This window comes from Rhinolophus hipposideros (assembly GCF_964194185.1).
Source record: "Rhinolophus hipposideros genome assembly, chromosome: 6".
Taxonomy (NCBI): Eukaryota; Metazoa; Chordata; class Mammalia; order Chiroptera; family Rhinolophidae; genus Rhinolophus; species Rhinolophus hipposideros.
In genome coordinates, this window is record NC_138052.1 from 37022037 (window position 1) to 37050026 (window position 27990).

At 39.4% G+C, this 27990-nt stretch overlaps 2 protein-coding genes across 2 annotated transcripts in view; one reads left to right on the top strand and one right to left on the bottom strand.

Annotated features, from left to right (window-relative positions):
* CCDC148 (coiled-coil domain containing 148) overlaps positions 1-27990 on the bottom strand; it is a gene marked incomplete at its 3' end in the record, with an annotated part of 459403 nt that overhangs the window by 185359 nt on the left and 246054 nt on the right. The gene's annotated exons all lie outside the window — the stretch shown is intronic.
* Positions 1380-27740, top strand: UPP2 (uridine phosphorylase 2). The gene is made up of 7 exons (XM_081052579.1): positions 1380-1837; positions 4833-4950; positions 9419-9577; positions 12340-12454; positions 15155-15364; positions 17729-17875; positions 26343-27740. The coding sequence occupies exons 1-7, from the start codon at positions 1776-1778 to the stop codon at positions 26492-26494; spliced, it is 963 nt and encodes a 320-aa protein (XP_080908705.1). The 5' UTR covers positions 1380-1775; the 3' UTR covers positions 26495-27740.

Sequence of the window (27990 nt, forward strand, 5' to 3'; positions counted from 1 at the left end):
CTGGGGAGTTGTTATATAGAGTCCATAAATCTTTGCTAGTGTTACCTGGCACTGTTGGCAATCAAGATCCTTGGCTGACAGAACTTGCACTGGAAACAGACATGTTAATTAGTCTAATTAATTCACTGGAGTAATTAATTATTTAACACATCTAATTAGCTAACACTTTCATCTGTCAGAGCCAGAGGTAAATGCCAGACTGGAATTCGATAGTTCTTCGCATTATACCCTAAAAATAAATTGAGAGATACAGCCTGGAATACCAAATAAAAGTACGAAGCCCCCTGTGGTGGGTGGTGGGCATGCTGAGTCTGCAAATTGCCAGTGGGTGTAGAGGAAGGGCAGCAGGTAGATCACCTTGAGGTGAGTCATGAGTAATATACATCACACGTGTTATTGTAAATTACAAACAGGAATGTCTCTCCCAAGTTACACAAGCAACACACACGTTCAGGCTTATTTTGCTTTAAAGTTGTCATTTCCTTTTCCAAGATCAGTTTCCCTGGGGATTTTTGGATAACTTTGGGCAAAGGTACAAATGTCTACTTGGTGGTATCAGCAGCAAGATTTACAGTGTTACAATTGTTCCCTATTCTCTTTCCTTTTCATTCTGTAAACTTTGCTAGCTATCCAAGATGGACTGAAGGAGGCACGCATGGAATTTGAGGCGTTTGTCCAAAGTGTCTCACCAGGAAGAAGAGTATCTTCTAACATGGAGACGCCAGTTATAATATGGGCATTTGATTCTTCACTGTGATATACATTCTTGCAGAGAAATCTATGCACATTATGAAATGTCTTGTATCTGCTGTCTGAGCATTTACGAACATTTTAAGCTCTGGTTTGCTTGCAAACAATGAGACTAATGTTCTGAAAGCTCTCACCAGAATACAGCTTCAACTGATTGCCATGGGAGCTGAGGGAAAAAAAAACCAGAATGAAGTTTCTTTAACGTCTACTAGATTTTTCCATCCCAACAGTGTAAAGTTGTGAATTCATGGATTTCTTAAGACACACTCTGTTTTCTGAAAATGTTAGGCCTTATTTTGTTATTCTACTTGGATTGACCTCCAACAGCTGCTTTACGGGTTTTACAGGCAGCCTAGGGTTTAACTTAATGAAGCCCCGGGAAACAGATTTTGTTTAATTAGCAGTCCTTCTGTGTGAATTTGAATGGGTAAAGTTCAGATGAAGAGACATTCTGAGGTCGTGACTTTGTATGTTTTCTTTTTCACTGTGAACACAAACAATGAAAACAAGTTGGTGAGGAGTAGATGGGGTGGGAAAATGAAATGTTTGGGAACAAAGTTCTCACGTGTACTGGACACATTTTTGGAGTTATTGTGGAAACCAGTGGAAGACTTGGATCCATATACAGTTGCCCTGAAGTAAATGAGTTGGTGTGCTACGCCAGACCCGTGGTGGGACCAACTCACGAAGTAAGGGAAAGGTGCACTGCTCAGCAAGCTAACCAACCTGGTCAGAGAGATAGGGTGCCACACCTGCAAAGGGAGCCTATCTTCTTGGGGAAATGTTGCTCTGAGAGCTGGGTTGTAGTATAAAAGGCCATAACAAGGAGGATATTTTTTGAATTGGTAAGGGAGTTTAGAATGCTAAGAGTAAAGTTCCATTAATGATTTCATAAGAAAACAAACGTTTTAAGGGAGGGTGTTATTTTAACTTTGAGTTGAACTATTATGATTGATCTATAATTTAATAGTAAACCAATATATATTTCATTCCTGGCGTCAACTTAAGAGTTCTATCCACAAAGTATGGCTTCGATTTTATCTGCTTCCAATAAGTCGGTGAGATCTGACAGGAATACATATGTTGGGTAAGTAATTTTGATTTTTTATTTGTTTTGATCAAATGGATATTCTTTGCATTTTATATTAAATGTTTAGAACGTAGATGTTTACGGCTGTGTAAATTTCTTAAGTTTAGAGATGATATAGTTGGAACACAGCTCATTATACAAAACAAAATTTTAAAACACCTAGATTTTCTACCCAATGACATTTTCATTCCTTGGTTCTTAGGGGAATTTGGCTTATCTAAGAAAGTAGGGCAATATGTCCATTATATCTCAATTTTTAAAAAGTGAAGAAAAATTTTTTTAAAAAGATGCAAAAGTTTAACCAACCTGCATGAATGAACAAATTCAAAGTTCAGCCTGATGTTCAGCCTTTAATTCCAGGACCATGGGCTGACATATCTGAGAAATAATTAAAGGGGCCTCCCAGTGCCTAAGGGAGATTTAACTGTGTTGCAGCATATTATGAAGTGATTTCATATGCTTTGTGATAGACTTTACATAGAATTTCACTTCTAAAATGCCATGTATGTTATTCATCTCAGGGGTAGACATAAATCTTCCAAAGCTGTCTGCAAATTTAGCTCCAATTCTTGCCCCAGGTTCACAGAACATAATAGAGCATTAATCTTCAGGAAGCTTAAGGAATTTTTGTGCGTTCCCTCTGATTCGCTGAGTTGTATGAAGTGCCTTGCTTAGAGTCTCCATCATGTCAGCATTTCAGAAAATGTTCATTTCCTCATCCCAAATAGCCTCCTACCATGTTCATTTCTTCAGGGAAGCCAAGGAGAGAGGAAGGAAGTATTATAAAGATGAAGGTAATAATGGTAAAAGGGAAAGACTTTTTCTCTGCCAGCACTTTTCTTTGGTTACCAGTATTTAATACTGATCATGCTATGTAACTTGTCATGGTTTGCTGAAAGATTTTATTCCCAGTCCCACCTTTGTCCTATTTTTAGGAAAAGGAAAGAAAATGCAAAATAAGATTGAAGAGTAAACAGTGCATGCAAGTCTGTTTAGTAAAAGTGGCATATTTTGGAAAGATTGAAGTATTGCAATGGCCAGATTCATATTGGGTTGAATTTGGCATAATAGACCAAACTAGTCTTTCCTTTGGTAACTGATAGAGTGATTATCTTAGAAGTGCTTCTTGATGAGCCCAAAAGGCTACAAATCTTCTACAGATATGCCCCCCAATTTTCTGATCAAAGGATCATTACCTTTTGGGACAGACTGTCAAGGAAAACTAAAGAGTATCTCCTAATAATTAAGAGGAGTATTATAAATAATACCAGATAATACAATTAATGGTTTGAGAATTTCTTCCTGAAGATAGGAAAGATGGAGTACATCAGTGATTCTAAAACACTAAGGCCCACATCTCCTTGAGCAATTGAATCAGAATTTCTAGGGGTGGGACCCAAGTATCAGTACTTTTAAAAGCACCCCAGGTGATTCTGATATATAGAGTTTAGAATCATGGGAGTCAATGAATGCCACTCTTCTAGAGTAAGGGTTTACAGATTCACTTGAGAATCCAAAGGAAAATCTCCAGAAAGTAAGAACAATTTGAACAAAATCAAAAAAGGAAAGCCGAAAAGAGAAGCTGAAAGAGAAAGTGGATGGCAGTGTTTTTCAGACTTTAACGTGCACAGGAATCACATAAAAGTTTATAAAAAGGCAGATTTTAATTCAGGAGGTCTTCAGTGGGGCCTGAAATTTTGTATTTCTAATAAGCTTCCCTGGTGATGCTGCTGGCTCATTGACCACACTTCTTCTAACAAGAGAGTGCGGTAACTAACTGTCCTTTGGCCTCTCACCAGGAGAAGAAAGGAAGGATACTTTTGCTTTGAGATTTTGATGCTTGCTCTGAGTAGTAAAGTGTACTAATAACATTATAGGACACTTTGTTTTTGAAACCAGCTATGATTCACTAACTAATTAAGAATCTGTTACCCCAAATGTTTTTGAGGAGAAAATTAATAGTATTCGGTTCCACTTCCTGAACAGTTAAATTTAATTCAACAAATAGAATTTGTTAAGACTTGGGGATTAAAAAAAGATGTATGAGACAGCTTGCATGAGAGAATTCACAATTTTTCTGGGAAGACAGAAAATTAACATGTAAAACGCTATCTATCAGCCTCTCAATGAAATAAATGCTTTCGGAGCACAGTGAGTAGGAATTCACATGACTGGGGAAGGAAGATGCTTGGAAAAGCCTTCATGGAGAAGGTGATATTTGAATTTGATCTTGAAGAATGAGTAGTGTCCATGACAAATGGACGGAAAGGGGAAGGATGTTTCAGGAGCAAAGGCCTAAAGAGGGGTTTTCAACTTCGGCTGCCCATCAGATCATCTCGGAAGATATAAAAAATACTTTCAGAGGCTAAATTCATCAGTGCCCAGCACCAGTGTTTATTATTTTCACTACACTCATTTTACAGACAGGGAAATTAAAGAACAAAGATAAAATAACTTATCCGAGATTGCAGAATTAATGTATATGTGGTTAAAATGGTAATGGAACCCAGGCAATCTGACGACAGAGCTCAATGGCTTATGTTACACAGGCTCCCATGCAAAGGAAAAAAAAAAATGACCGTAAGGGTCAGATAGAACTGAATAGAAATGACTGTTTTGTAATCTGGTTATAAAATCTTGCACAAGTTTCTAAACTTCTGTATGCCTTGGCTTCTTCATTTGTAAATTGGATTATTTAGTGTTGCTTACCTAATAAAATGGTTATGGGATTAAATGAGGTAATGTATTTATTAAATACAGTTTTATGGCATTGTGCACTTTTCATGCTTAAGGCTCTACCTATGTGAACAGAAAATATTAGCCATTATTATTATTATTCCACATTACTTGCAATAAATCATTTAATCTTAAATGAAGGTGTGTGTCCAATATTTGGACTAGCTGTTTTCATAAGTGGAGACTGATATCTTTTCTCTTTTGTGTGCTTTCTCTCTAAATTCCTTTACATTATTTTTCAAATTATTCTTTCCAGAAAAAGTTTTGTTCATGTTAAAAATCCTTACCTGGATTCTATGGACGAAGACATTCTCTATCATTTGGATTTAGGAACAAAAACACATGACCTACCAGCAATGTTTGGGGATGTAAAGGTAAAAGTATTTCTAACTTTCGGAAAAATAATTGTATTTTTTTCCACTGACATTTCTTATTTTACCAATATAAACTTTACCTGTTCAACTAGTGAAATGTCAGAGGTCCTGATAGGAACCAAAAACAAATGCTCATTCTCTGAAACAATTTAGAATGTGTACATCATGAACAATCATTTCCATCCAAGACATAAAGATTCCCAAACTAAATCTAATACAAACATGATTATTTGGCTGCTCTGGTCCCTAGAGATAAACACAATTTTATTGACAATACTGCTTGGTGTTGAGAAATCATTATGATTCAATTTACTGTTTAACATCTACATTTATAACTAAGTCTCACTAATTCACATTTTATTAAATCATAATATAACTCAAAAAAATTAACAATGCTATCTTATTCCGCTTCTTGAAAATAACAATATGAAATACTGAATAATGCTTAAGAATTTTGTTATTTCTTATGAGAAAATTGTGGAATACTGCTAGGAAAATTGTACTTCTCTATTCTTTATTTTATCTTAAATATACAATATATTGATTATAAAAGCAGCTTATATTCATTATTTAAAATTGGGAAAATTTAAAAAGAACAATGATTTTTAAAAATATACCTAAAATATCCTGCCATCTAACATACATATCAACCTATTTTTTTTTCATCCAATCCTTTTTAATAAATAGATTAAAAAATAGTTGGAATTATATAACTTTGCACCCTGCATTTTTCACTTAATTTTATGTTATTGACATTTCCCCATATCATTTTTCTTTGAAACACATGTTTGTGGATGTCAAGTGGCTATGCCATACATTGTCTAGTCCACTTTTGACTTATGTTGAAGTATTTTCTATTATAAACACCACTGAAATGGATATTTTTAGACCTAAAGATTTTTCACATTTAAGTCCATTTGCTTAGGATGATTCACAGAAATGATCAAAGGGAATAGACTTTTTAAAGAATTTTTGTTTTCCAAAACCTATTCATAGTTCCACCAATAAAGAATTGTGCAGTTTTCATCTGATTTTCATTCACTTCTTTAGCAATTATATGAACAAATAAAAAACTCTCAACGTCTACTATCTCAATCTTTATTTATATTAGCCTTTTAGGTGGGTTTAGCAGATATTCATTTCCTCAATGAAACAAAGAAATTGAGTTCAGAGAAGTCAAAGGAAGTTAACAAGTTACAATAGACAGTGGCTAGGAACTGGTCGTATTCCTTCAAGTCCAGTTTCCAGAGTTCTTCCCCACTGCACTAGGTGGACTCTAAGTCATAGCAACTGAGAATAGTTCATTAATTGGGAGGGGAAATTGAAGAAAGGAGAGGGAGAAGAGGAGGAGAAGGAGGAGAAGAAGAATGATGGTGAGGAGGAAGTGGAGAGGAAGGCGGAGAAGGAAAAGAAAGGAAAGAGGAGGAGATGGAATGAAGGAAGGAAGGAAGGAAGGAAGAAAGGAAGAAAAGAAGGAAGGAAGGAAAGAAGGAAGGAAAGAAGGAAGGAAGGAAGGAAACAGAGAACAAACTGATGGTTACCAGATGAGAGGTGCTTGGGGGCTGGGGCAAAAGGTGAAGGGATTAAGTATAAATTTGTACTTACAAAATGGTCATGGGGATTAAAATATAGTATAGAGAATATAGTCAATAATGTTGCAACAATTATGTGTAGTGTCAGGTGGGTACTAGACTAATTGGGGGATCACTGTATAAATTATATAAATGTGTAACCACTATGCTATACACCTGAAACTAATATAAAATAATATTGAATGTCAACTGTAACTGAAAAAATAATTTAAAAATATACAAAAGCTGCCATAGAATCAGGTTAATACAGCATGGCAGACTTAAGTCTTTTAAGACAGTAGGCATATTTGAAAGTGACTTAATTCTAGCTGTCTATGGCAAATCATTAACATATTTTTGTAATGATTCAGACTCCTTCCCAATGTACTTTTATCTTCTTTGATAAAACCAGGACAAATTATAATTTTGTCTGGGACATAAATCACAGTAAGTGTCACTTAAAGTCAGTGTTGGTTGGTGGTCTTTAGCCATAATTTACTTCTCATTAAAGCAGCCAGACTGAAAATTTTGTCTAGAGGTGATATTTAGTAAGTCTGATTTAGGAGTAATGCTTCAAGAATGAAAATGCTTCTGTCTCTACCTATCATCTTTATGTCACCAGAAACATTCAGAAATTCCTGTTGATTACAGCAATATCCAGAGTTCAAAGAAGAATTCAAACTGCAAGCTATTCTAACATCTGTTTTGGTTTTATGGTCAATGTGAATAGTTGTAATTCACATTCAGTGTCACCACACCGTGAGGTTATTTTCAAACCACGGTATTTTGTAAAACAAAAACAAAACTAAAATATCTCTTTGTACTTAGATCTTGAGCTAAGTCTTAATTGTCCATACCAACAGAGGGGGAAATTTCATGAATAATCAATAATAATTTAAAAACTCGCCTTAGACCACGGTCTTACGTTCTTTGCTACCCAGCCTTTATGGCTAACTACCATTGCAGTTTATTGCCACCTTTAAACCCCATCAGAGACACTGATCAGAAGCCACAGAAAGACAATAATGAGGGTAGAAGAGAAGCAGTGGGGCTGGATAAAAGGATAATTACATCCCCAAATTGAAAATAAGTGTGGCATAGGAATTATTGCTAAATGGAAACAGAACATATCATGTAATCAGACCACCCAATAGTCACAGTAAATCACTTGTGAATGGGGCACCTCCTCTACAACCCCAGTAGGTATTTTCTTAGACAGATATTCTTCATCCCTGTGAGGGATCTCACCAGCAATCTTTCTGATCCTCTGCCTAATGCTGCCCACATCAGAAGGACACCACCAACTGTCTTCCCCTTACTGGATTTGAACAAGCTTAATTTGTACTAAATTCTTCAAACACAGAAACAATAAGCAAGCTCGAAAGCAGGGCCAGGAAATTGCTACACGATATGAAAAATAGTAGTTACCATTTGTTGAACATTCAGAAGGTGCCTGGCTTTGTACAATGTTCCCTGCCATCATCAATCCCATTTTACCCTTACAGAACCATCCGACGGGTCTCTGTTTTTCTGTTTTGGGGATGATGATCTGTGGCACATAGAGATTCCATGTGTCATACTAAGGAAGTTACTTAATGATGAGGACGGGGTGCAAAGCCAGGTTTATCTAACCTAACGGGCAGGCCCTTGACCATGGATGTTGCCTTGTCTCTCTGATTCAGAGCTTCTCCAGACTGTGCTCCTCACTGCTTGGCTTAGATTCCCCAATAGCTTTGTGTCTCACACCCTTCTGTGGGCTTCCTCAGGTCTCTGACATCTGCTGCTCTTCAGCCTCCCCACTGCTGACCCCTTCTTCTTACCAGGCTGGCCGCTCATCCATGCTGTTATTTGGCCTCTCCATCGTCTGTCTGCCATCCACCTCTCCCGTCCCTAACAGGCTATTGCACAAGCAACTCCCAGACAACGTTATTACCATATTTCATTAGAGGTAACACTCTTGACTATGACACCTATTGCCATTTCAGAGATGTTAAAATGTGAATAAAGCAAAACCAAATGATTGGAGTTGATGAAATACTGTAGGGAGATTTCCTATCAACAGTAAGGCTTGTGCCATGAGAATTTCTTCTAAATGAGAAGTTGGGAAAGTCTTTTTATTTTAATTTAAATTTTATTTTAAGTATGTTTTTCCAGGACCCATCAGCTCCAAGTCAAGTAGTTGTTTCAATCTAGCTATGGAGGGTGCAGCTCACACTGGCCCATGTGGGGATCGAACCGGCAACCCTGGTGTTCCAAGCATCAGGCTCTCACGCTCTAACCAACTGAGCTGACCGGCCACCCCAGTTTTGTGGCATGTCAACTCCAGTCCTTTATTCTTTTTCTTTTTCTTTTTTTTTTTTTTAAGGAGGGTGCAGTTCACAGTGGCCCATGTGGGGAGGGAAAGTCTTGATGTAATTTTTAAAAACGCTTTAAGTTAACATAGTATATTTTACAATAAAAAAGTATGATTGGAATGAGGAAAGTATCTCAACCTCCGAGTTCTTTTGTTCTCATGTTCCTTACGTTCCATGTCCTCGGTACCTACATCCTCAACATAGGGCCTGCTATCGCCGAACACAGGCTGCCGACATCAACTTAAGAGGCTGGTTGATGTTCACTGTAAAGCAAAACACCAGGAAACACTGACTTGAACAAAAGCAACACTCACTTTGATTTTGTGATGATCTTTTTCTTTATAATTATGTACATCGAACGTTGTGTCTGGTTGCCCTATTTGCACGTTAATGGTACAAAGGAGTTAACTCACGAACATAACCCGTAACATGTATAATACTCTTAAATAAGTTACTGAAAAATAAAATAAAAACATTCAAGTTGAAAGCTGACCTTTGGTTCTTATCCAAGTGATTAAGGAAGGTATTTATTTTTATTAACAGTTTGTCTGCGTTGGTGGGAGCCCCAACAGAATGAAAGCGTTTGCGCTGTTTATGCAAAAGGAGCTCAGATTGGAGGAAAGTAGAGAGGACATAAAGGACATCTGTGCTGGGACAGACAGATATTGTATGTACAAAATCGGCCCCGTGCTCTCCATCAGTGTAAGTACCCAATGGCTGCACTTCAGGGAGTCATCAAAAACTGGCAGAAAAAGAGGGAACTTCAGAATACAGGAGTTATTTTCCCCCTTTGCTTTCCCTTCTCAGACAATTAAATTAAGTTTCCAGGTGTAACATTCATTGTTGGAAATAGTCCTAGGGGCAGAAAATAGCATTCAGTGTCCCTTAAGTTTAGTTTATTAGTTATTACTTAGCTACTCAAGTTAGTGAAAAAAACCCTCAAAGTACACTTCCTCTCTTTAGTTTGTAACTGATTAAGCCACCAGTAATTTTCTCTTCTTTGTCCCTTTTCCAGTTTTGGGAATGTTGAGTTTTAAGTACACAAGGGCCAATTTTTAGGATTGCCAAATGGTGCCGTTCAACACTATAATATGCTCTCTGCTCATGCAGTTCCTGCTCATGCATTTCCACAGAGCTCTTGTGAATTGCTCTCCTGTATTTAGAATATGTTAACAGCTCTGGACACACACAGTGTCCTAGAACAAAATAAAAGTGGGGTAATTTGCAATATTAGGGAACACATAGACCATTTCTCTCTTGGACTCAGGGTAGCATACACCTACTAGAATGTATATGTATGTGCCCCGAGCTTGCCTTTCTAAGTTTGTCTCTGCCACAGGGCTGTATTCTGAAACAATAGCTCTAGTCTGTCATATATCTGGACACTGCAGCCCTTGTAAGGTTCACAACCAGGCATACCAGGGAATGGGGAAGAATCCCCTGCAGAGGTGTGACAGTTCTAAGGAGCTGAATTACACGTGACTCCTATATTAGGGAAGAGCTACCAATCATTGATTACTCTATAGTAGCTGGTGAAGGAAGGATGGATGATCATGGCTGGAACCTGTAGTAAAGAAGGGAAAATTATGTGATCCCAGTGGGGCAGCTAAATTGATCTTCCCTCTGGATCAAGAATGCCTGAAACTTGCTTTGGGCTCAAATAGGAAACTCCATTCTTTTATTCATTTGTTTATTCAACAATTATATAATATCTACATGAGAAGGAAACAGAACATCATTTGATCTTGGCAAATTTTATCTTACTAACTTTTGCTTGACTTTTAGACTACAACTGCTGGTCATTTCTTTTTGCAAAATAAATAGGTAAGGACAAAAAAGTAAGGTTTATAAAAATGTGAAACTATCATAAACAAGCAGTTAAACTTAAGAGGAAGATATGAAAACAGGAGTCAACAGATCCTGCTGTTGTATCAGGGAAAAACAGAGCTGACATATGTATCATGCCTAGAGGTCAGACAATTAGAAATGGGCCTCACTAAGCAGACAGAGGATTTCCAATCTGGGCCCCTTCTTTGAAAATTCTTCCTCTCCAGCAGCTGAGGGGTGTGTGTGTGTGTATGTGTGTGTCTGTGTGTGTGTATGAGTGTGTGTGTGAAAGAGAGAGAGAGAGACAGAGAGAGACTTTAGCAGAAACAGACAAGCCCATTTGTCATTTTATTACCATGTCACATAATAAGTGATAATTATAAACCTTTCAAATATCTGATTTAGAAGGAACCTAATAGATGAAATAATGGTTCACTCTCTTAATTTATAGTTGAGGGAAATGAGATTTAGAGAATTTACTCATTAAACGGCATAGTCAGTGCCAAAGCCCAAACTTGTTAATTTTGGACATATAAATTAATTCAGGTTTGATTCATGTCTCCAAGAGAACTACAATGCATTTGGAAGTCAGGACATGTTCAATGGGAACCAAAAATGGGGAGCTTCGAGGTTCAAAGTTTTCTTGGTTTAATATTCTTGATGGTGGGAGAGAGGAAGCTGAGGCGAGAACATGATTGTCATAGCTGCAATGGTTTTCCAGATTTGCTAATGAGAGAATTGGTGACTGGCATCTCCTAATTGCCCAGATGTCCCTGGTGCTTTTCTGCACACAAAGTCTTTGAGTCCAGGAGTAAAGTTGAAGAACACATTTTACTTTCTAATGTTATGTCAGAAATTAAATAACCAGTGATTCTAAACTTAGCTCCAGGTTCGACAAATTCCAGCATGGGGGATCTTTCTGGAGAGTTATTAGAACATATTGTAACTACTAGGAGTTGCTAAATTCTCTAACCCATGTTGACCTCTATGCTAGTGACACTGATTCTATTGTTTCCAAATGCTGAGGAAAACTAGGGTTATGGTCATGATCTGTACCAACTTAACCTAACCTGCAAATTCAGTATATGCTCCCAATTGTTAAGTATGGATGTAACCCACATTTCTATGCTCATACCTTTCAGAGCTCACACTGAATTAGCAGCAAATGAACTAGGCCACACGAGGGCAACGGCATGCATTTACTGTTTCATTTAGTATGGTGGACAGGGACTGATTATGTGGCAGCCAAATTTATATTTCCAAGAAATCAAGTCAATCTTGAAAACAGCTCTATTTCCAAAGCTCATTGTAAAGAGCCCCATGAGGAGATGAACGATGGCACTGCCCTGACACACCACTACACCACGCACGCCACCTTCTGCTCTTGACGATGAAGGCTGAACTCTGTTTAACTGGCAGGGAGAGGCCTGTCTCTGATCCTCACAGATGGATACATCTATCAGCATGTCATGTCGACGTCAGTTAGAGCTGACTTATGTTTTCCTCAGCTTTGGCAAACTCATAATGATTATGTAAATTTATCTGAGGGCTGTTAACTTGTAATGAAGACAGAAAATATGTCCTGTGCGTGTATCAGTTTGCAAGCTGTATAATGACAGCGTCTCTTCTCTCAACAGCATGGCATGGGCATCCCTTCCATTTCTATCATGCTTCATGAACTCATCAAATTACTGCACCATGCCCAGTGCTGTGACGTGACCATTATCCGAATTGGTACATCGGGGGGAATAGGTGAGACGATTTGATTTCTACTATTAAATCCAAGTGATTGTCTCATATGGAGTGTGATAATAAATTGCCAAAATACACCAACATACTCACAGCACAACAGAAAACCAGATGGGTTAAGAAGTGTCATGACGCTGGGTTTGAGGACGTTTAAAGAAGTTGGAAGAAATTTTAAAATAAATAATTAAAGAAATATTTCCTTTTTATCTTCCTCTTTTTTCTCCATGAAAAGCTGGAGTGAGAGATCCCACTGCCTATTGCCCAGATGGACTCAGGTGTTCTTTAGGGGACGAGTGGAAGAATTTCTAGGAAATGTGTTCTGAGGATAAGAGGAAGCATTGAGGGTTACAGTAATTTTGAGGTATAGGAATTTTATAAGTGACAGAAATAAGTGCTTTCAAGTAAAAAAGTCATCACTAATGTTTGCCTTGCTCGTTATCAAAGTACGCAGACTTCATAGATCTTAGAAAAATGTTGCTTTTAGCTCATGTCAGTGACTACATCCCTTTTCTTGGCTGGATTTTGTTCCTCATCAACACACCAGAAGAGACCAGGCTGGGCCTTTAATGGCCAGGTAATGCTTCCTAAGATTTCTTCCCAGAGCTTCCCCTCCTCCCTTCTTTCTTGGATGGTCAGGGAGCTGATCATAGGCTTTGTTTATGCTTCCACACAGAGTTGAAATGAAGTTCTGAGGAAACCTCCTTCTTTTTTCAACCTTTTCTTCAGGAGCAGACCTTAGGAGGTGGTGATTTTATTATGTCACCAAATGCAAATACAGACAGAGCATTGTAACTGGAAGGGCTTGGTTGACAGAATGATAGGACAGAATGGGAATTATAAAAAGGGCTGAGAGTTTGGTCTTAGAGCTACACATTTTTTTGGAGCAAGACGGGCCCTCAGAAAAACTAAACGAGACAAAAAACTAAAGAAATAACTTGTCCAATATCACAGAGCGACAAGTAGCTGGGCCATGCTTCATTAGAAACAGGCATGTTCGAAAAGATTAGGCCCCACCTGTGGTATAGAAATAAAGTCAAGCCACGGCTCTCACAGACGAGATTAAAGAAGAAAAAGAAAAAGACATGTGTGAATGTCCATCCAGAAAAAGGAGAATGTTAACCATCATTGTTAGATCAGGCATCCTTGTGGATGCCCTTATTTTGGCCTTTAAAAGACTAACCAAGATATAAATATTCTAACACATCTAAATATTAGGATGGCACATGAATAACATCATTGGTGATGCCCACGTTTTCAACTTCCTTCGCATTTTCGTATTCTTAGAACATTGTGAATAATTCAAGGAGGCACTTATTTAAAAAGTATCTGTTTGACTTATTTAAAAAGTATCTGACCCACCAAGGCTCTACCATAAGACTCCACCTTTGGTGTCCAGCTGGGTCTTCTAAATGAACCCCATGTTGATCAATATTGGAACTTACAAAAACCCAGAAGGATATGGCTGTGCTTGTTGGCAGCGGTTGGTAAACTTTTTCTGTGAATGGCCAGATAGTAAATATTTTAGGCTTTGCAGGCAACTTCTCAACTCTGCCATGGGAGTACGGAAGCAACCATAGACAATATGTAAATGAATGAATGTGGCTGTGTTCCAATAAAACTTTACTTACAAAGACAGGGTAGATTTGGCCCATGGATTATAGTTTGCAGATCTCTGCTCTATGGCATCTCTGTTAAAGTATTCACTCATTCAACAAATATTTACTGAGTACCTATAATGTAATAGACATAAGGCTAGATCTAGGGAGGCAACAATGTTCTCGCTTTTATGGAGTTTATATTTCATCAGGGCAATAAAGAAACAAATGAACAATTACAACAAGTGTGATGACTATTAGAACAGAGGCATCAAGGGCACTATCACTATACATCCCCTTTTTGGCTCTATTAAACAGAAATCAAAATGGGTTAAAAACTAGGTCAAAAGCTGGGCCTGGGGAAATGAATCTCTGTTGCCTTTTAATTCCCCCTCCACCCCCCCATGGATTCAGACCTTTTGAAGGAAGTGACTTAAGCTGACACCTGAAGAACCGGTGGTGTTAGTCTGAAGAAAAGGTACAGGGGAGGACAAGAGAGCATTCCAGGCAGGAGAATAACAGTTGGCAGAAAATGGTTTCTCAGGTCTCTGTGACTTGAGTTACCGAGTCCCTAGAGCAAGCTAGACTTTGCCACACTGGAAGGTCAGCCAGCAGGCCTAATTTACATGGGGTCGGAGAGGGGAGGAGGAGTGGACGTGCGTGCGGAGAATCAGAAGGAAGAGAGGATCGAGATGCCAAAAATTACAGTAATCAAGGAGTTACAGAGAAGATTAAACATCAAGTAGTCACATCATTTTATGAAAGCTACTTGCTGGCAGGCTCATTTAGTTTATTCCTGACCTAATTTATTCAAATTGGAGCCCGAAGGCCGATACTAATTTGCATGTCCAAGAGTCATGTTTGTCTTGAAATTTAAACCCCATCACATTGTAAATGTGAATCAGGAGAGACAGCAAATGTAAATGCCTGTTCTGAATGTTATTATTTAATTGCATTTGGAAAAGAAAATAATTTAAAAGATGAAGATAGGGAGAATCATTAGGAACTAGCATTAATTAATGTTGGCAGAAACAATTACATACTTCGTGTCAGAAGTGAACCGTAAGTGACATTCTTCTGTAACCACTTACTTATTCCTACATTACAGGGATCACACCGGGCTCTGTTGTTATAACAGATACAGCTGTAGACTCCTTCTTTAAGCCACGGTTTGAACAGATAATCTTGGACAACATCGTCACCCAAAGCACTGAACTTGACAAGGCACTGGCTGAAGAGCTATTCAACTATAGCAAAGAAATCCCCAACTTCCCAGCCCTTATTGGACATACAATGTGTACCTATGATTTTTACGAAGGTGAGAAGAATTTATAAACTGTGAAAGCAAAAGAAAACGGCCAGCAACTCTTTGTTATTCAAATCCATAATTTATATTAAAAACTCCACTTTAGAAAATTAATAGTTGGGGATGAAAAAAGGAACTGAAACAGCCTTTTTAACTTCCTAAAGCATAGAAATGTAACGACATAATAAGCCACTGAGAAACACCCATAATGAATACATACTGAGAGTGGATTTAATCCTCCAAGAACAAATTGAATACTAAAATGCAATTAGTGATGTTAGCAAAATCTTATCTCTGTTTATGCTTTTAATTTAAATTGGTGACTCTGGGAGGAAGGGAATAAGCTGATTCTATGTTTCTGCCATTTTGAGGTACAAAAACTACCTCAAAGAGGATCTGGTACTCAGGAAAGAGCACAGACCCAGAAATGGGGAGAAATATTTAGGGGAGAAAATTCCAAAGGGATGGGGTGGTCTCAGAGTGGTTCTTTTTCTCTCAGCAATGAGTAAAAGGTCCCCAAATCAAGTTTAGGGACAAATTGAAGGTAACTGCCAAGTAGCTCTTGCTACAAGGGATGATGGGCCAGGACAAAAAAGCATCAAGAACAGACCCTCATCATTCTAGAAGAAAAAAAATCTAACTAGGGTTGGTACCATTCCTTGGAGGGCATTCTAGAAATCTTGTAGTGTGGTTGTGTTTGAGTATGTTCATCAAACTACAGATTATTTCATTTTAAATTATTTTTCTTTTCTTTTTCCCTTGGATCAAACTTAGGGAATTATGTTAAATTTTTAAAAATTATATATGGAGATAGGCAAGACTATCTATAAATGTTACTTCAGGTTACTAAGCCACAACATATGTGTTATAGAATAGAAGGCATGTTGGGTCTGATAAGGTTGAGACTCTTATAAGCCACTGGCCCCTTCATTGGAAGGGTCACTAATGGGTTTAAGCCAAAGCTTGCAAATGGAAGCCTGTTTTTCTATTTGTAAACACATTTTTGCATTTTTTTGTTTTTGTTTTTTGTTTATTTTTACAATTGGAAAAGAAACCTTTTTTATTTTGTAACTGGAAGGGCTTGGTTGGCAGAGTGACAGGACTGAATGAAAATTATAAAAAGGGCTGAGATTTTGGTTTTAGAACTGCATATTTTTTGGAGTAAGAAGGGACCTCAGAAATCTTCAAACAAAAAAACTAGAGAAGTGACTTGTATTTTCTTTGGCCTGCACAGCATTTTTAAAACATGAATTATTTTGCCAACATGTATATTTTCTGGAGATTTCATATGAAAATCTATAGTTTTGGCTTGTTAAATAATCTAACATTAAAAAATGTAAAATAATGCATGGTGGCCCTGGCAAGCCAATTCCATAAAGGCGAAGTGAGGCTACTCCCTTCAGACCACAAAGAACTCATTGTCATTACCTGCTTGGTTTCTGGACATCTGAGTTTAAATCGGCTTAAATAACACTACATTAGAGGTATTGGCAGGCAGCCCTAAGGAGGAAGGAACAAGGAGAAGCAGCCAGCCAGAGTGGAAATAGCATGCAAGGTAGAAGAAAGGGAGAAAAAGAGAAGGAAGGGAGCCAAAAAGAGGACTGCAAATAATAGATGATGACAGAGTGCTATGGCCCTCCTTGCTTCAACCCGGACCATCCTTGGGAGTGGGGCGTGGAGAAGTCTGTTCCTAGTGCATGCAAGGTGGAGGAGGAGTAATAGCCTCAGATTTCTCCACCTCCTTCTGGCCCCACTAGTTGCCACAGGTGAAATTAAGTGATAAATGAACAGCAAGAGCAGCCTAAAAGGGAAAAAGTGATCACAACAGGGTGGCATACAGCCTGAGAGCTGTATGGCAGGGAAGAAGGTGGACAAATCCGTATGGCTACCACTGTCAGGATGGCCGACGGAGAGCTGCAACGGCCCAACCACCGAGCTGATCCTGGTTGGGAGCTCAGAGCATCACTGAGGCTTGAAGCTTCTTCTTACCCCAAGCTCCTGGCCCTGGGCCATGACCCAGTCACAGGAGCAACCTGAGATTTTCTCAAAGGGCACATCTCTCAGCAACTATCTGGCTCATGCTGTCCCCGAGCACAGTGCCGGCTGCTGCAGCCATTCAATGGTTACTTGTCCCAGAGCTGGGGCACTCGGCACTGTGGAGACTCCTTTCTACATAGGCGACTCTTGAGTGAGGCAAAGCCTTGCTCCTGGTCATCTGATAGGAAGATTCAGATGGCGAGGTTTATCCTACCCGGGGTACAGGCCCAAGAGTTAGAGTCAGCTGCAGAGTACTCCAGCTGAGAGCAAGCCTCTTAGTGAGGCCACTGCCACTGTGGTGAGATAGGCAGTTGCTGAATGTTCTCCATTCTCTTTCAGGCCAGGGTCGACTAGATGGAGCACTGTGCTCCTTTTCCAGAGAAAAAAAGGTGGATTACTTGAAGAGGGCATATAAAGCTGGCATCAGGAACATTGAAATGGAATCTACAGTGTTTGCGGCTATGTGTAGACTTTGTGGTCTAAAAGGTAAGCTGTTCATGAATGCCTAAGGTTAAAGACTCTCCTTCATGAAGTTACGTTCACTCTGTAGGAGAAGAAAAAGCAATCCAGCTCTATATTACATCATTCGCACTAATGGTTGCATTTGTACCTCTGTAATTCTGTAGTTCTTCAGAGAATTTCTCTGTGAATTTCTTCACGGTGACAGGGACTCTTATCTCCCTCAGACACCACTGTTTTGAAAGCTGAACTCCTGGTACAGTGCCCCTTGGAAGATCAAACACCAAGAACACAGACAAAACCCCCATGCATACGATGTTACCGTGTTCCCATCCTTCATCATTCATAACATCCTTCGTTCACAGCAGAGAAGCTTGGAAAAGCTCTGTGTGAGCTACAAAAGCTGCTTTGGGGTAGGGCTGAGAGAACCTTCCCAAACCGCTGTTTTAACCTAGAGGAAGTTAGGGAGAATATTCCAATGGTCAGCAACATGGGAAAATGTGTTTTACCTGTCATCAAGTACAGGGCTCACAGGTTCAGTTGGAGTCCCAGGCCTGTTCCCCAGCCCCCTCCACCCCACTCCCACTGTTAAAAAATGGCCCATCCCAGCCTGTTTCTCCAGGAAAGCTTCTCTAATGGCTTTTTCTGTCCCTTTAAAACTGTCAAATGACTGGGCCCAATCTGACTTCACATTAGGTGATGATGGCTAATGGTTTCAGCTTATAAGTAACAACATTTTATTTAAATAAAAGTCTTTTAGAGACCCATTGTCCTAACTCAGAGGAGTCACTCACTGGGTTTGAACCAGGGCAGAAACAAATCTTTCTGCATCTACCTGAGACAAAGAGGTCTTGGGTCCACATGAATCACCCCTTCTTATCTTAATAATTAATATCAGATCTCACCTTCCTCAGAGAAGCCTTAACTGACTACCTGAACTAAATCCACTCACATTCATTTTACTCACTCTTATTCTACTTCATTTCTCTGCATCATATTGGCCACTATAGACCTATAGACTACATTTCTGCTTCCTTTATATATTAACTTCTATATTATTTTATATATATTAATGCATCAAGGTATGTATTTAGCATTTCTCTCCATTACAGTATAAGCATCATAAGAACAGAGACCTTGTTTGACATTTTCTTGCTATATCTCTAGCTCTTAGAATAATATCTGCCATATGGGCATTCAGTAAATATTTGCTAAATGAATGAACAAATGAATGAAAAAAGTGACTACTCAATTCTCATTTACCATGGAAAATGGCTATAGCAAGTTCAACTGGTGTCTTCATTCCCCAGCTTCATTAGTGGCTTGGAATTGTCTAAAAGATTTTGCAGTGCCTCCTAACTGTCCAAATAGGAAGAGACAATGCCTTCAAGTTAAGCCTCCCTTAAGGTTCATACGAGACTTCTGCTTTATCTTAGTCCCTGAATGGCTTGATATTTCATACATGGACAAATTGCTTGAAGTGGGGCCATGGACGACACCCTTAGTCACGGTTGTTATCCTGATCTCGTTATCCTGAAAAAGAATAGTGGGAATCCAATGTTGCTTCAATAAAGATGCAGGTGAAGGAAAATAGTGGCTTTCACAAAATTATTCTTCATAGAAAGGCTGAACCTTCAGAATACTGTAAACTCACTGTACAATGCATTCATCTATGATTTTATAATATGTATAACCTGTCCCTCTTAAAGCAAAATCCACTTTAATTGAACCCCTAACATTCGGATTAAAAATGATAATCCTTTTGAACTGTTAACTTGAGATAAGTACGTTCAATTTGTATTCATTTTAAAAAAGACAATGCTGCCTTTTGACACACACTTGCTTGCACGGCAGTATATGAGACCTAATTTTTATCTAAGATTAGGTTCTGCTTAAATCCTCTTTGTCTTCGGAGTTTGCAGCACTCACAGTGCTTTTTCTTTAAGGTAAAGGAAGAATTCACCGTTATTTCGTTTGACAGATACTGGTGGTAACTTGGGGGATGTATTCAATCCTTGTAGTATTACTTTATTACAGTTCAATGAAAGGGAGCAGAATCTTGACTTTAATTCCATTTTTTATATTTCTGGTGGTCCCAGCAATGAAGGATATTGAGTTTTGGGAACTGCACAGTGATCATAGATAAAGTAAAAGAGATATTATAACAACAATTAAAGATTATATTTAGTCTGGAGCTGGAGCATTTCTGAACTCTAAAGCAGAGAAAGATCAGAATTTTGAAGTCTTCTTCCACAAGGGTGCAAAGCAACCCATTGCAGCTTTCTTCACCCTCACAAGAGGAAAAGAAACTGCGGCTCAGAGAGGTTAAATAACTTTCTTAAATTCTCTGTTAATAAGTAGCTGAGCTGGAATTTGAACCCAGCTCTGTCTGATTCGAAGCCCCTTTGCACCATGCATGCTGCCCCTTCCCAGCAGCCTCCCATGATACACAAGTTTCCTCGTCAGTGTCCAGAAGAAGAAGATCGACAACAACAATAAAAACCAAAGGCAGATTTTTCTATTTTAGCAATTGTGAGCAGAGTTGTGCTACTTCCACAAGCAAACCCTAAGGGCTAAGCATAAACCAAGATGGGTAGTGTTGGAATCAAATAAAGTCTTAAATTGATACTCATTCTGCAGCACGCATAGCCTTTTTTTTTTTTTTTTTGCCAAGAAAATCAGTGTGTCTGGGACATCAGGCAAAAATGGTATATAATTCATTTGTTACTTTTACACAGACAAGATTGTCAAAAATGATTTCTTCTTACTTTGTTAGTTTTCATGTATTTTTAATCAAGGTCAGCTTCTATAGTTTCATTTGATTCATTTTAATTCTACTCTCCTACCCTTCATCCCACTCCTTCCTGCCTCATATCATCATATCACCCATCAGAGAACATTTCAGGGCCAGACTCAATGCTTTGTGTGGTTGGCATTGCTGGTGATCCATCTCTCCCTTGCTCTTCCCCCAATGAGGCCTCCTGGTTTCCCCACTGAAGCCCCTCACTGCCCAGCACATCAGGCTCCATCCTCTGCCCATCCTGACTCATCTCTGGTTAGGGGTCCAGCATCCAGCAGATGCTGAAATCCACAAGGTTGCAGCTGAACTTCCTGGTGGTGACAGCACAGTTGTCACACCAACAGGATGGTGTGAGGCACATAAGTTAAGGGTGGGGATTTGGGAGAGACCTTGGAGATGCAAGCTGCTTCTTTCTCAGAGAATGCAGTTAGGCCTAGACAGTGTACGGGACCGGCCTAAGGAAACAGCCAGACAGACACAGGGAAGAACCAGAATGGAGTTCGTGTGCTCCTCAGCCCCTCTCCTTCCACCATTCCATAGGTGTAAAAGAGTAATGTTTTTATCTATTGACAGATTACTTGTACCCCTTTTTTTTGAAAAGGCATTAGCAGCAGCTTTCAATCAAAGATGAATGTACAATATAATGTAAGCAAAGGAAAAGAGAATCGGAAGCATATACTTAAGGGAATGGATGGGGAGTTCTCAGTATCCAAGAGGGAACCTGGGAGCGCAATACTAACTCTAAGTACTTATATTTAGTTCTGAGTTTCCTGGAGGCCAAGTTGAACATGGACACACCTTGAGTTACACGGAACTCCTTATCTAATAAAAGAGAGCATGTGAGGTTTATCATAAAAACTTTATCCAAATGTCAAACTTAAGTGAAATTGTAATGGACAGTGGCTTCAATAACACTTTTGCAGAGTAGTGCAAACCTAGCTCACTTACACTGAAGGAAGCATCAGCATTCCTACCACCCCCACAGCCCTCACACTTCCTCCTAGTTGGGCTTGCTGAGACTGAAACTGAAGAAAAGGTCATTTTGCAAATCTGCGCAGTGCCTGCTGCAGTCAGGCAGAAGGAAGGAGTGAAAAGAACAGCAGAGCCCAGCCTCAGAGAGCAGGCAGAGCAAATGCCTGGGCGGGAGTTGCAGTTCTATCATTTTATAGCTGGGGAGACCGGCTCAAGGCACTTCCCCTCTTTGGGTCTCTTTCCCATACCTGGACGATGAAGATGATAATATCTGCCTCTGCTCTGAGTAGAGCTGTTTCAGAAAGAAAATGAGTTAAAGGATACAAACACTTTGAAAACCAGGAAGTGTTCTGTGCACGTTGGTTTTTATTATGACCAGGGACATCAGAGCGGAGGGCCTTCAATCCCTGCTGCTACCCTAAGCCAACCATGTCATCTCTGGGTGGTTACATTCTTCTCCTAACTGGTCTTCCTGGTTTCATTCTTTACCCCTCTCTTTCCAATTTAATCTCCAGCCAGCAGTCAGAACACCTTTCCTAAAATCTAAATCAGATTATTCTCCCAGCCACTTCACAGCCTTTGCCTGGCATCCACCGTGGTCTACACGACCTGGTGTGACCTGCTCACCCGTCCTACCTCACCTCTACCCATCCCAACCCATTCTCACTGTGCTCCAGCCACTTGGGGCTCCTTGCTGTCCTCCAACACTCCAAATCTCTTTCTTACCACGCAACCTTTGCTCTTGGAGTTCCTTCCACCTGAAAACCTCTTTCTCTAGATAAATATTCACTTTTTTTAAAACTTCAATGCACTGTAAGAAATACCTTTTGCATTATAACCTAATGCTTTATCATTATACATTTATAACTAAATGCGAATTTATAACTTAAATTCATAATTAAATGCAATGCATTCTGTTTCAGGGTACTCTATTTTATGACTCAGTAATTCAGACTTTATAGCACACCCCCAGTTATGGAACACTGCCCCAGCTTTTCACTTAGTGCTCTCCTTCTCATCCTTCTGGTCTCAGTCCAAATGTTACCTCTATAGCGTATCCTCACTGACCACAGTATTTTAGATAGGTTACCAGGGAGTCTCTACCTTATCTTTCAGTTTATTTCCTTATCACTATGTGAAAATTCTTACTTATTCCTCTTTTCTTGTGTACTGACTACTAAAAAAAATACTTTTGTAAAAGATACGGGACAAGTCTTGATAGAGTTAATGCTAAATCTTGGTTCTGTCTAATTCTGAATTTCTTTGAAAATCTAAAGTGTTAGGGTTCAGCTGTGTACCTTTGTTGTAGCTTGATGTGGTTCAGGATAGAGTTTAAAATCTTTAAAGCAATAGTTCTAAAACATTAGTGTGTAAATAACTAGGAAGTGTTTTTCTAAAAATGCAGATTCACTGCCCTCTCTCACCCCTCACCCATTACTCCACAGGTTAGGGATGGAGCTGAAATATCTGTATTATGAACAAGCTCTGGTTCTGATGGAGGTGGCCAGTCAAGCACATTTTTAAGAAACACCCATCTAGAAGAACAAATTGTCCCTATACTCTTTAGTTTTAATCTGCCCCTTTGAATATAAATTTTCTCCACTTGGTTTTTGATTTGCAACCAACAGCTTGAGATTGATGTCTCAGGGGAGAGAGAGGCAGTGCAAAGGCTCTGGTCATTGAGATTCCTATGCTTTCTACACCAGGCATACAGAGAGTAAAGATGGGGTCTGCTTAATAAACACATGCCTTGAGGAGTGAAGGGAACCATGAAAAGGGTCAGGGAAAGATGGAGGAGGCGCTGTCCTAAGAGCCAGGCTGAGAACTTCCAAGCTAACCTTTGCTGTTATAACAATTTCTGAGGCCCAGCTCTGTTTGGGTTCCGCTGTCCACAGTGGAGTCTGTGCCCTGCCTTGCTGTCTCTGCCTACAGTTCATGGGGAAACTTTCCTGGAAGTCCATTCTGAATCAGAAAGTTGGGGATAGAGCAGGGGTCCGTAGATCCTAAGGATTCATGGGTTGGCTTCAGAGGCACTGAAATTATACACAACTATTTTGTGTATATGCATATGCGTATTTTTGTGAAAAGAGTTCCAATTATAACTGTCATCAGATTCTCCAAGAGACCATAAATGATCCCAAAGAACCGAGAATCCCTGGGAATTCCTGGTGCAGCTTTGGCAATGGGCTCCACCTTCATACTGGTGAGTGTTCCCACACATTGCCACCTGACATCAGGTAGCTGACAATCTCCTTGGTGACAGGTAGGTCACTAAGTGTCCCTCCATCAGAGCCACCCTCCCTTCCCAATCTGAGGATTATGATAGCAAAGCTATCACGCTTAATTTTGACAAACTGTTTTGGGTAATTAGTCTCTTTTGATTGCTCATGGAAATAGTAATTTTAGGTGATGAGATTATTATAGGCTGCTTGTTGCTGGGACCTCCAGGGTCAAGAAAACACCATGGAGCTCACTATGACCTGCTCTTTTCCATCTTTGGCATTCCCTTTGAAATCTCCAGCTAAAATATTTAGTTAAGTCAGCTCCCACTCTGTGAAAAGTACAGAGCACGGGTTTCCTTTTATCGTTCTTCCAAGTAAAGGATTAGAGAAAGACTTTCAACATTTCCCTGCTACCACCAGCTTATGCCAGCCTTCACAGACTTGCTGATCATTAACTTGAAGAGCTGGGGAAATTTCTAGCCCTTCCATTTGCTTTTTTATCTGTTCATCCAAGTATCCAACTTGTTTTACAACCAAGTGAGTTTTGAATAAATGGGGCCCTAGGTGACGAAATTTTTGACTGAGCTCAAGTTGAATATTTTCATTCCTTTTCACTTCACTGAATAAGAGGGTCAATTTGACCAATAGGTCAAGGCAGGTCTGCCTAATTGCTCACCATGTGAAAGCTCAGGGGATGAGTGGATAGAAGGTAGAGAACTCTTAGCAGTTTAGGAAGCTGGAGATTGAATGGCTATTTACTAGCTGTGCATATTGGGCCATTTGTTTGACCTTTTAAGCCCTCATTTCATCACCTGTCAAAAGGGGATAAAAATAATAGCTAGCTCATGGCAAAACTGTAAGGACTAAATGATATCATAAATACCCAGGAGACAGCAAGAACTAAACTAAACAAGAAAGATAACATCTATTATAATTATAGTCCATTTCTCCTTCCCAAATCCAGATCTTAGGAGAAGTCTGAAATAGTGGAGAGGTCAAAGAAATAAATATTACACTCCTGCCCAACTGTATCTCCATGCCTTCAAAGCTTGTTAATGTAGCTACAACTAATCCCATACACACTAAAATCCTTTTTAAATGATGTACATGAAGATAGAAATTATTGCACTGTTGTCAGTTCAAACTGGTTGACACTGATTTTTTTTTTTAACAGGACTTTATTGGGGAACAGTGTGTACTTCCAGGGCTTTTTTTTCTTTTTTTTTCCAAGTGAAGTTGTTGTTCTTTCAATCTTAGTTGTGGAGGGTACTGTTCAGCGTCAAGTTGTTGTCCTTTCAGTCTTAGTTGTGGAGGGCGCAGCGCAGCTCCAGGTCCAGTTGCCGTTGCTAGTTGCAGGGGGCGCAGCCCACCATTCCTTGTGGGAGTTGAACCGGCAACCTTGTGGTTGAGAGGACACGCTCCAACCAACTGAGCCATCCGGAGCTCAGCGGCAGCTCAGGTCAAGGTGTTGTGTTCAATCTTAGTTGCAGGGGGCACTGCCCACCATCCCTTGCGGGAGTTAAACTGGCAACCTTGTGGTTGAGAGCCCACTGGCCCATGTGGGAATCGAACCAGCAGCCTTCGGAGTTAGGAGCACGGAGCTCCAACCACCGGAGCCACTGGGCCAGCCCCCTGGTTGACACTGATTTCGATGTGTGTAACCACATTCCTTGAAATCAAAGATTTCACTGACCATAAAGCATTTGTAGGAGACCCAGTTTTTCTCTCTGGTTCCTTCTGATGGAACAAACCAAAGATGCTGCCATTATCGTGACTTTTCAAAATGAGTGTTGCATTTTTTGTTTGCTTTTTGGAAAAGGGTGTTTGTTCTTTTCCTTTAGTTTGGTATGTATCATAAAATTTTATTCCCATTCTCTAGAAACTAAATGCTAATAAATGTGCTCCTTCATGGAGCTGACTCTTATGTTTAAGCATTTCATCGTGTTTCTTCTCAAATTTCATGAGGGTAGCTACTCACCTTTACTGATATTTCCTGAGATCAGCCTTCACCTCTCTTCTCTATTTACTTTACTCTTCAGCAAGAGCTGAAGCAGGCATACTCAAGAACTGCACCAAGGAGTAAAATGTCATCTCAGGAACAATGGCTAGCTCTTCTCTCAAGTTAGAGGATAGGATAGAAGTTTCTATTCTATCCTAATTGGAAATAGGATAGAAAGCTGGAGGTTTGGGTGTCTTGGATGGCAAATATCTATCTTTGTTCTTTTCCTGAATACAGTGTTTTCCCTTAAGCTAGCTGTTTCTAGGGGAAAGAAGGGCAAGTGCTTAAAATTATTTCAGTTAACTTATTGACATGGAGTGTTTGGTAGGAGTCTATAGCAATATGAATTGTATAGAAGGCTAGAGCGTTCGCTGGGTTGCATCTAAATGACAGGGAAAATAACACAAAGAAAGTGTGCTGGGGACATTGGGATGTTTGGCTAATGTTTCTACACAAAAGATTAACCCATTTGTTCACTAATGGTGTTATTTGCTCTTCCAGCTGCTGTGGTCTGTGTGACACTTCTGGACAGACTTGAATGTGACCAGATCAACTTGCCCCATGATGTTCTGGAAGAGTTCCAGCAACGGCCTCAGCTCTTAATCTCCAAATTCATCAAACAGCGGCTTGGACTTCATGACCAAACGTCATAAGGGGGCAGCCCAGTCCTTCCCTGCAAGTTTGTGGTTCAAGGTGTAATGTTGACGTCATGTATTATTTGTGGCATTTTCATATAGTTCTCTTCCACATGCTAAAACCCACATGCTAAAATGTATAAGTGATCTTGTAAAACCCCCTTCTCTTAGAAAAATGAATTTATCATAAAAGAATTTAATACGCATATTAAATTAAATTCAAATTTCATTTTTGAATCCATTATCCATTAACAAAGTCAGTCTCATAACTAAACATTTAAAAATCCTGGATTGTGACATTTGGAGTTTAATATACAGCATTAATTAAGCTCACATCAAAATAGATCGGGTTACCAGTCACTCTGTTTCTGAAACCAATCCAGAAATTCATGTTAGAACAGTGTCAGGCATTTCTAGGTGTTGGACAAGTGACAGAAATTGATCATGCACATTCAAAATATTTACAGAAAAAAGTGTCAGTGTAATGTAGGTCTATATGAAAAAAGCTACCCTTTGGGAAATATGTCCATACTTTTTCCCCCTGCATGATTTCCGTGCATTACAGAATAGGATTAGAGGCTTCTGTTTGCCTATGTTTGTGACTTTATCACAGAATATAATCACACACTTATTTTTCGAATGAAAACCCTCAGTAATGCAAAGAAAGGTTTCCGTATTTCTTCAGAAATCACAAGTGATTAAATCGCCTGTGGCAATTTTTTTCTTTTAAGAAAACTCATTTTAAGGAGATTGTATTTTTTTAAATTTCATTTCAATATTAACCTAATAGGCTGAGGGATTAATAACAACTGAATTTGGAATTGAGTTGAAGATGTCAAAGTCAACATTTTGTGTGACTTTGAAGCAGGTCTTGCCTGTACCCTGATGACACCTCTAAGCAGTTAGACCCCCTGGGATGCACTGTGTCATTTAGAGAGGATACACCATGCTCTCCTTCAGTAAATGCTGCCTGGGTGTGTGTGTGGAGGGGAGGGGGGTGTTCCTGAAGCTGACACACTTAGGAGTTGAGAAGTAGAATTTGTACAGTATGTCATGTTGTGTACATATATTTATACGGTTGTGGCTCAAGTAAAGTTTAATTTAAACCATGATAAAGATTATTTGCATCCTAATGAACAATCCTGAGAGGTGCATCAGTTGGGAAATGTCAATAAAGACAAAGACTGTACCTGCTTTATTTACTGCTGTACCCCAAGTGTCTGTCACATACAAGATGTTCAATAAATATTTGTTAAATGAAGACTGAATCCTCTTCAAAGAATTTCCCTTCTAAATTCTTACTAAAATGCCCCTAGTCTTTGCAAGACCCATCCTTCCCTTATTCAGTTCCTTGTCAGCACAGCTGTCCCTGGGTGTCCCTTCCAACACATTTCATTTTCTAGGGAGGAAGTCCTCTGTACCATCTCTGTAGAGTTGTGGCAATTTCTCTTGTTTTCTCATCTAGCATATGGCTTTCCCCTCGGTCAAAATCAAGCCCTAACTTCACCTATTTC

Bases quoted from the DNA above. Each gene is read 5' to 3' on its own strand.
- UPP2 (XM_081052579.1), top strand. From the start codon at position 1,776: ATGGCTTCGATTTTATCTGCTTCCAATAAGTCGGTGAGATCTGACAGG. The intron at 1,838-4,832 runs GTAAGTAATTTT...TATTCTTTCCAG, and splicing joins GACAGGAATACATATGTTGG to AAAAAGTTTTGTTCATGTTA. The intron at 15,365-17,728 runs GTGAGAAGAATT...ATTCTCTTTCAG, and splicing joins TACCTATGATTTTTACGAAG to GCCAGGGTCGACTAGATGGA.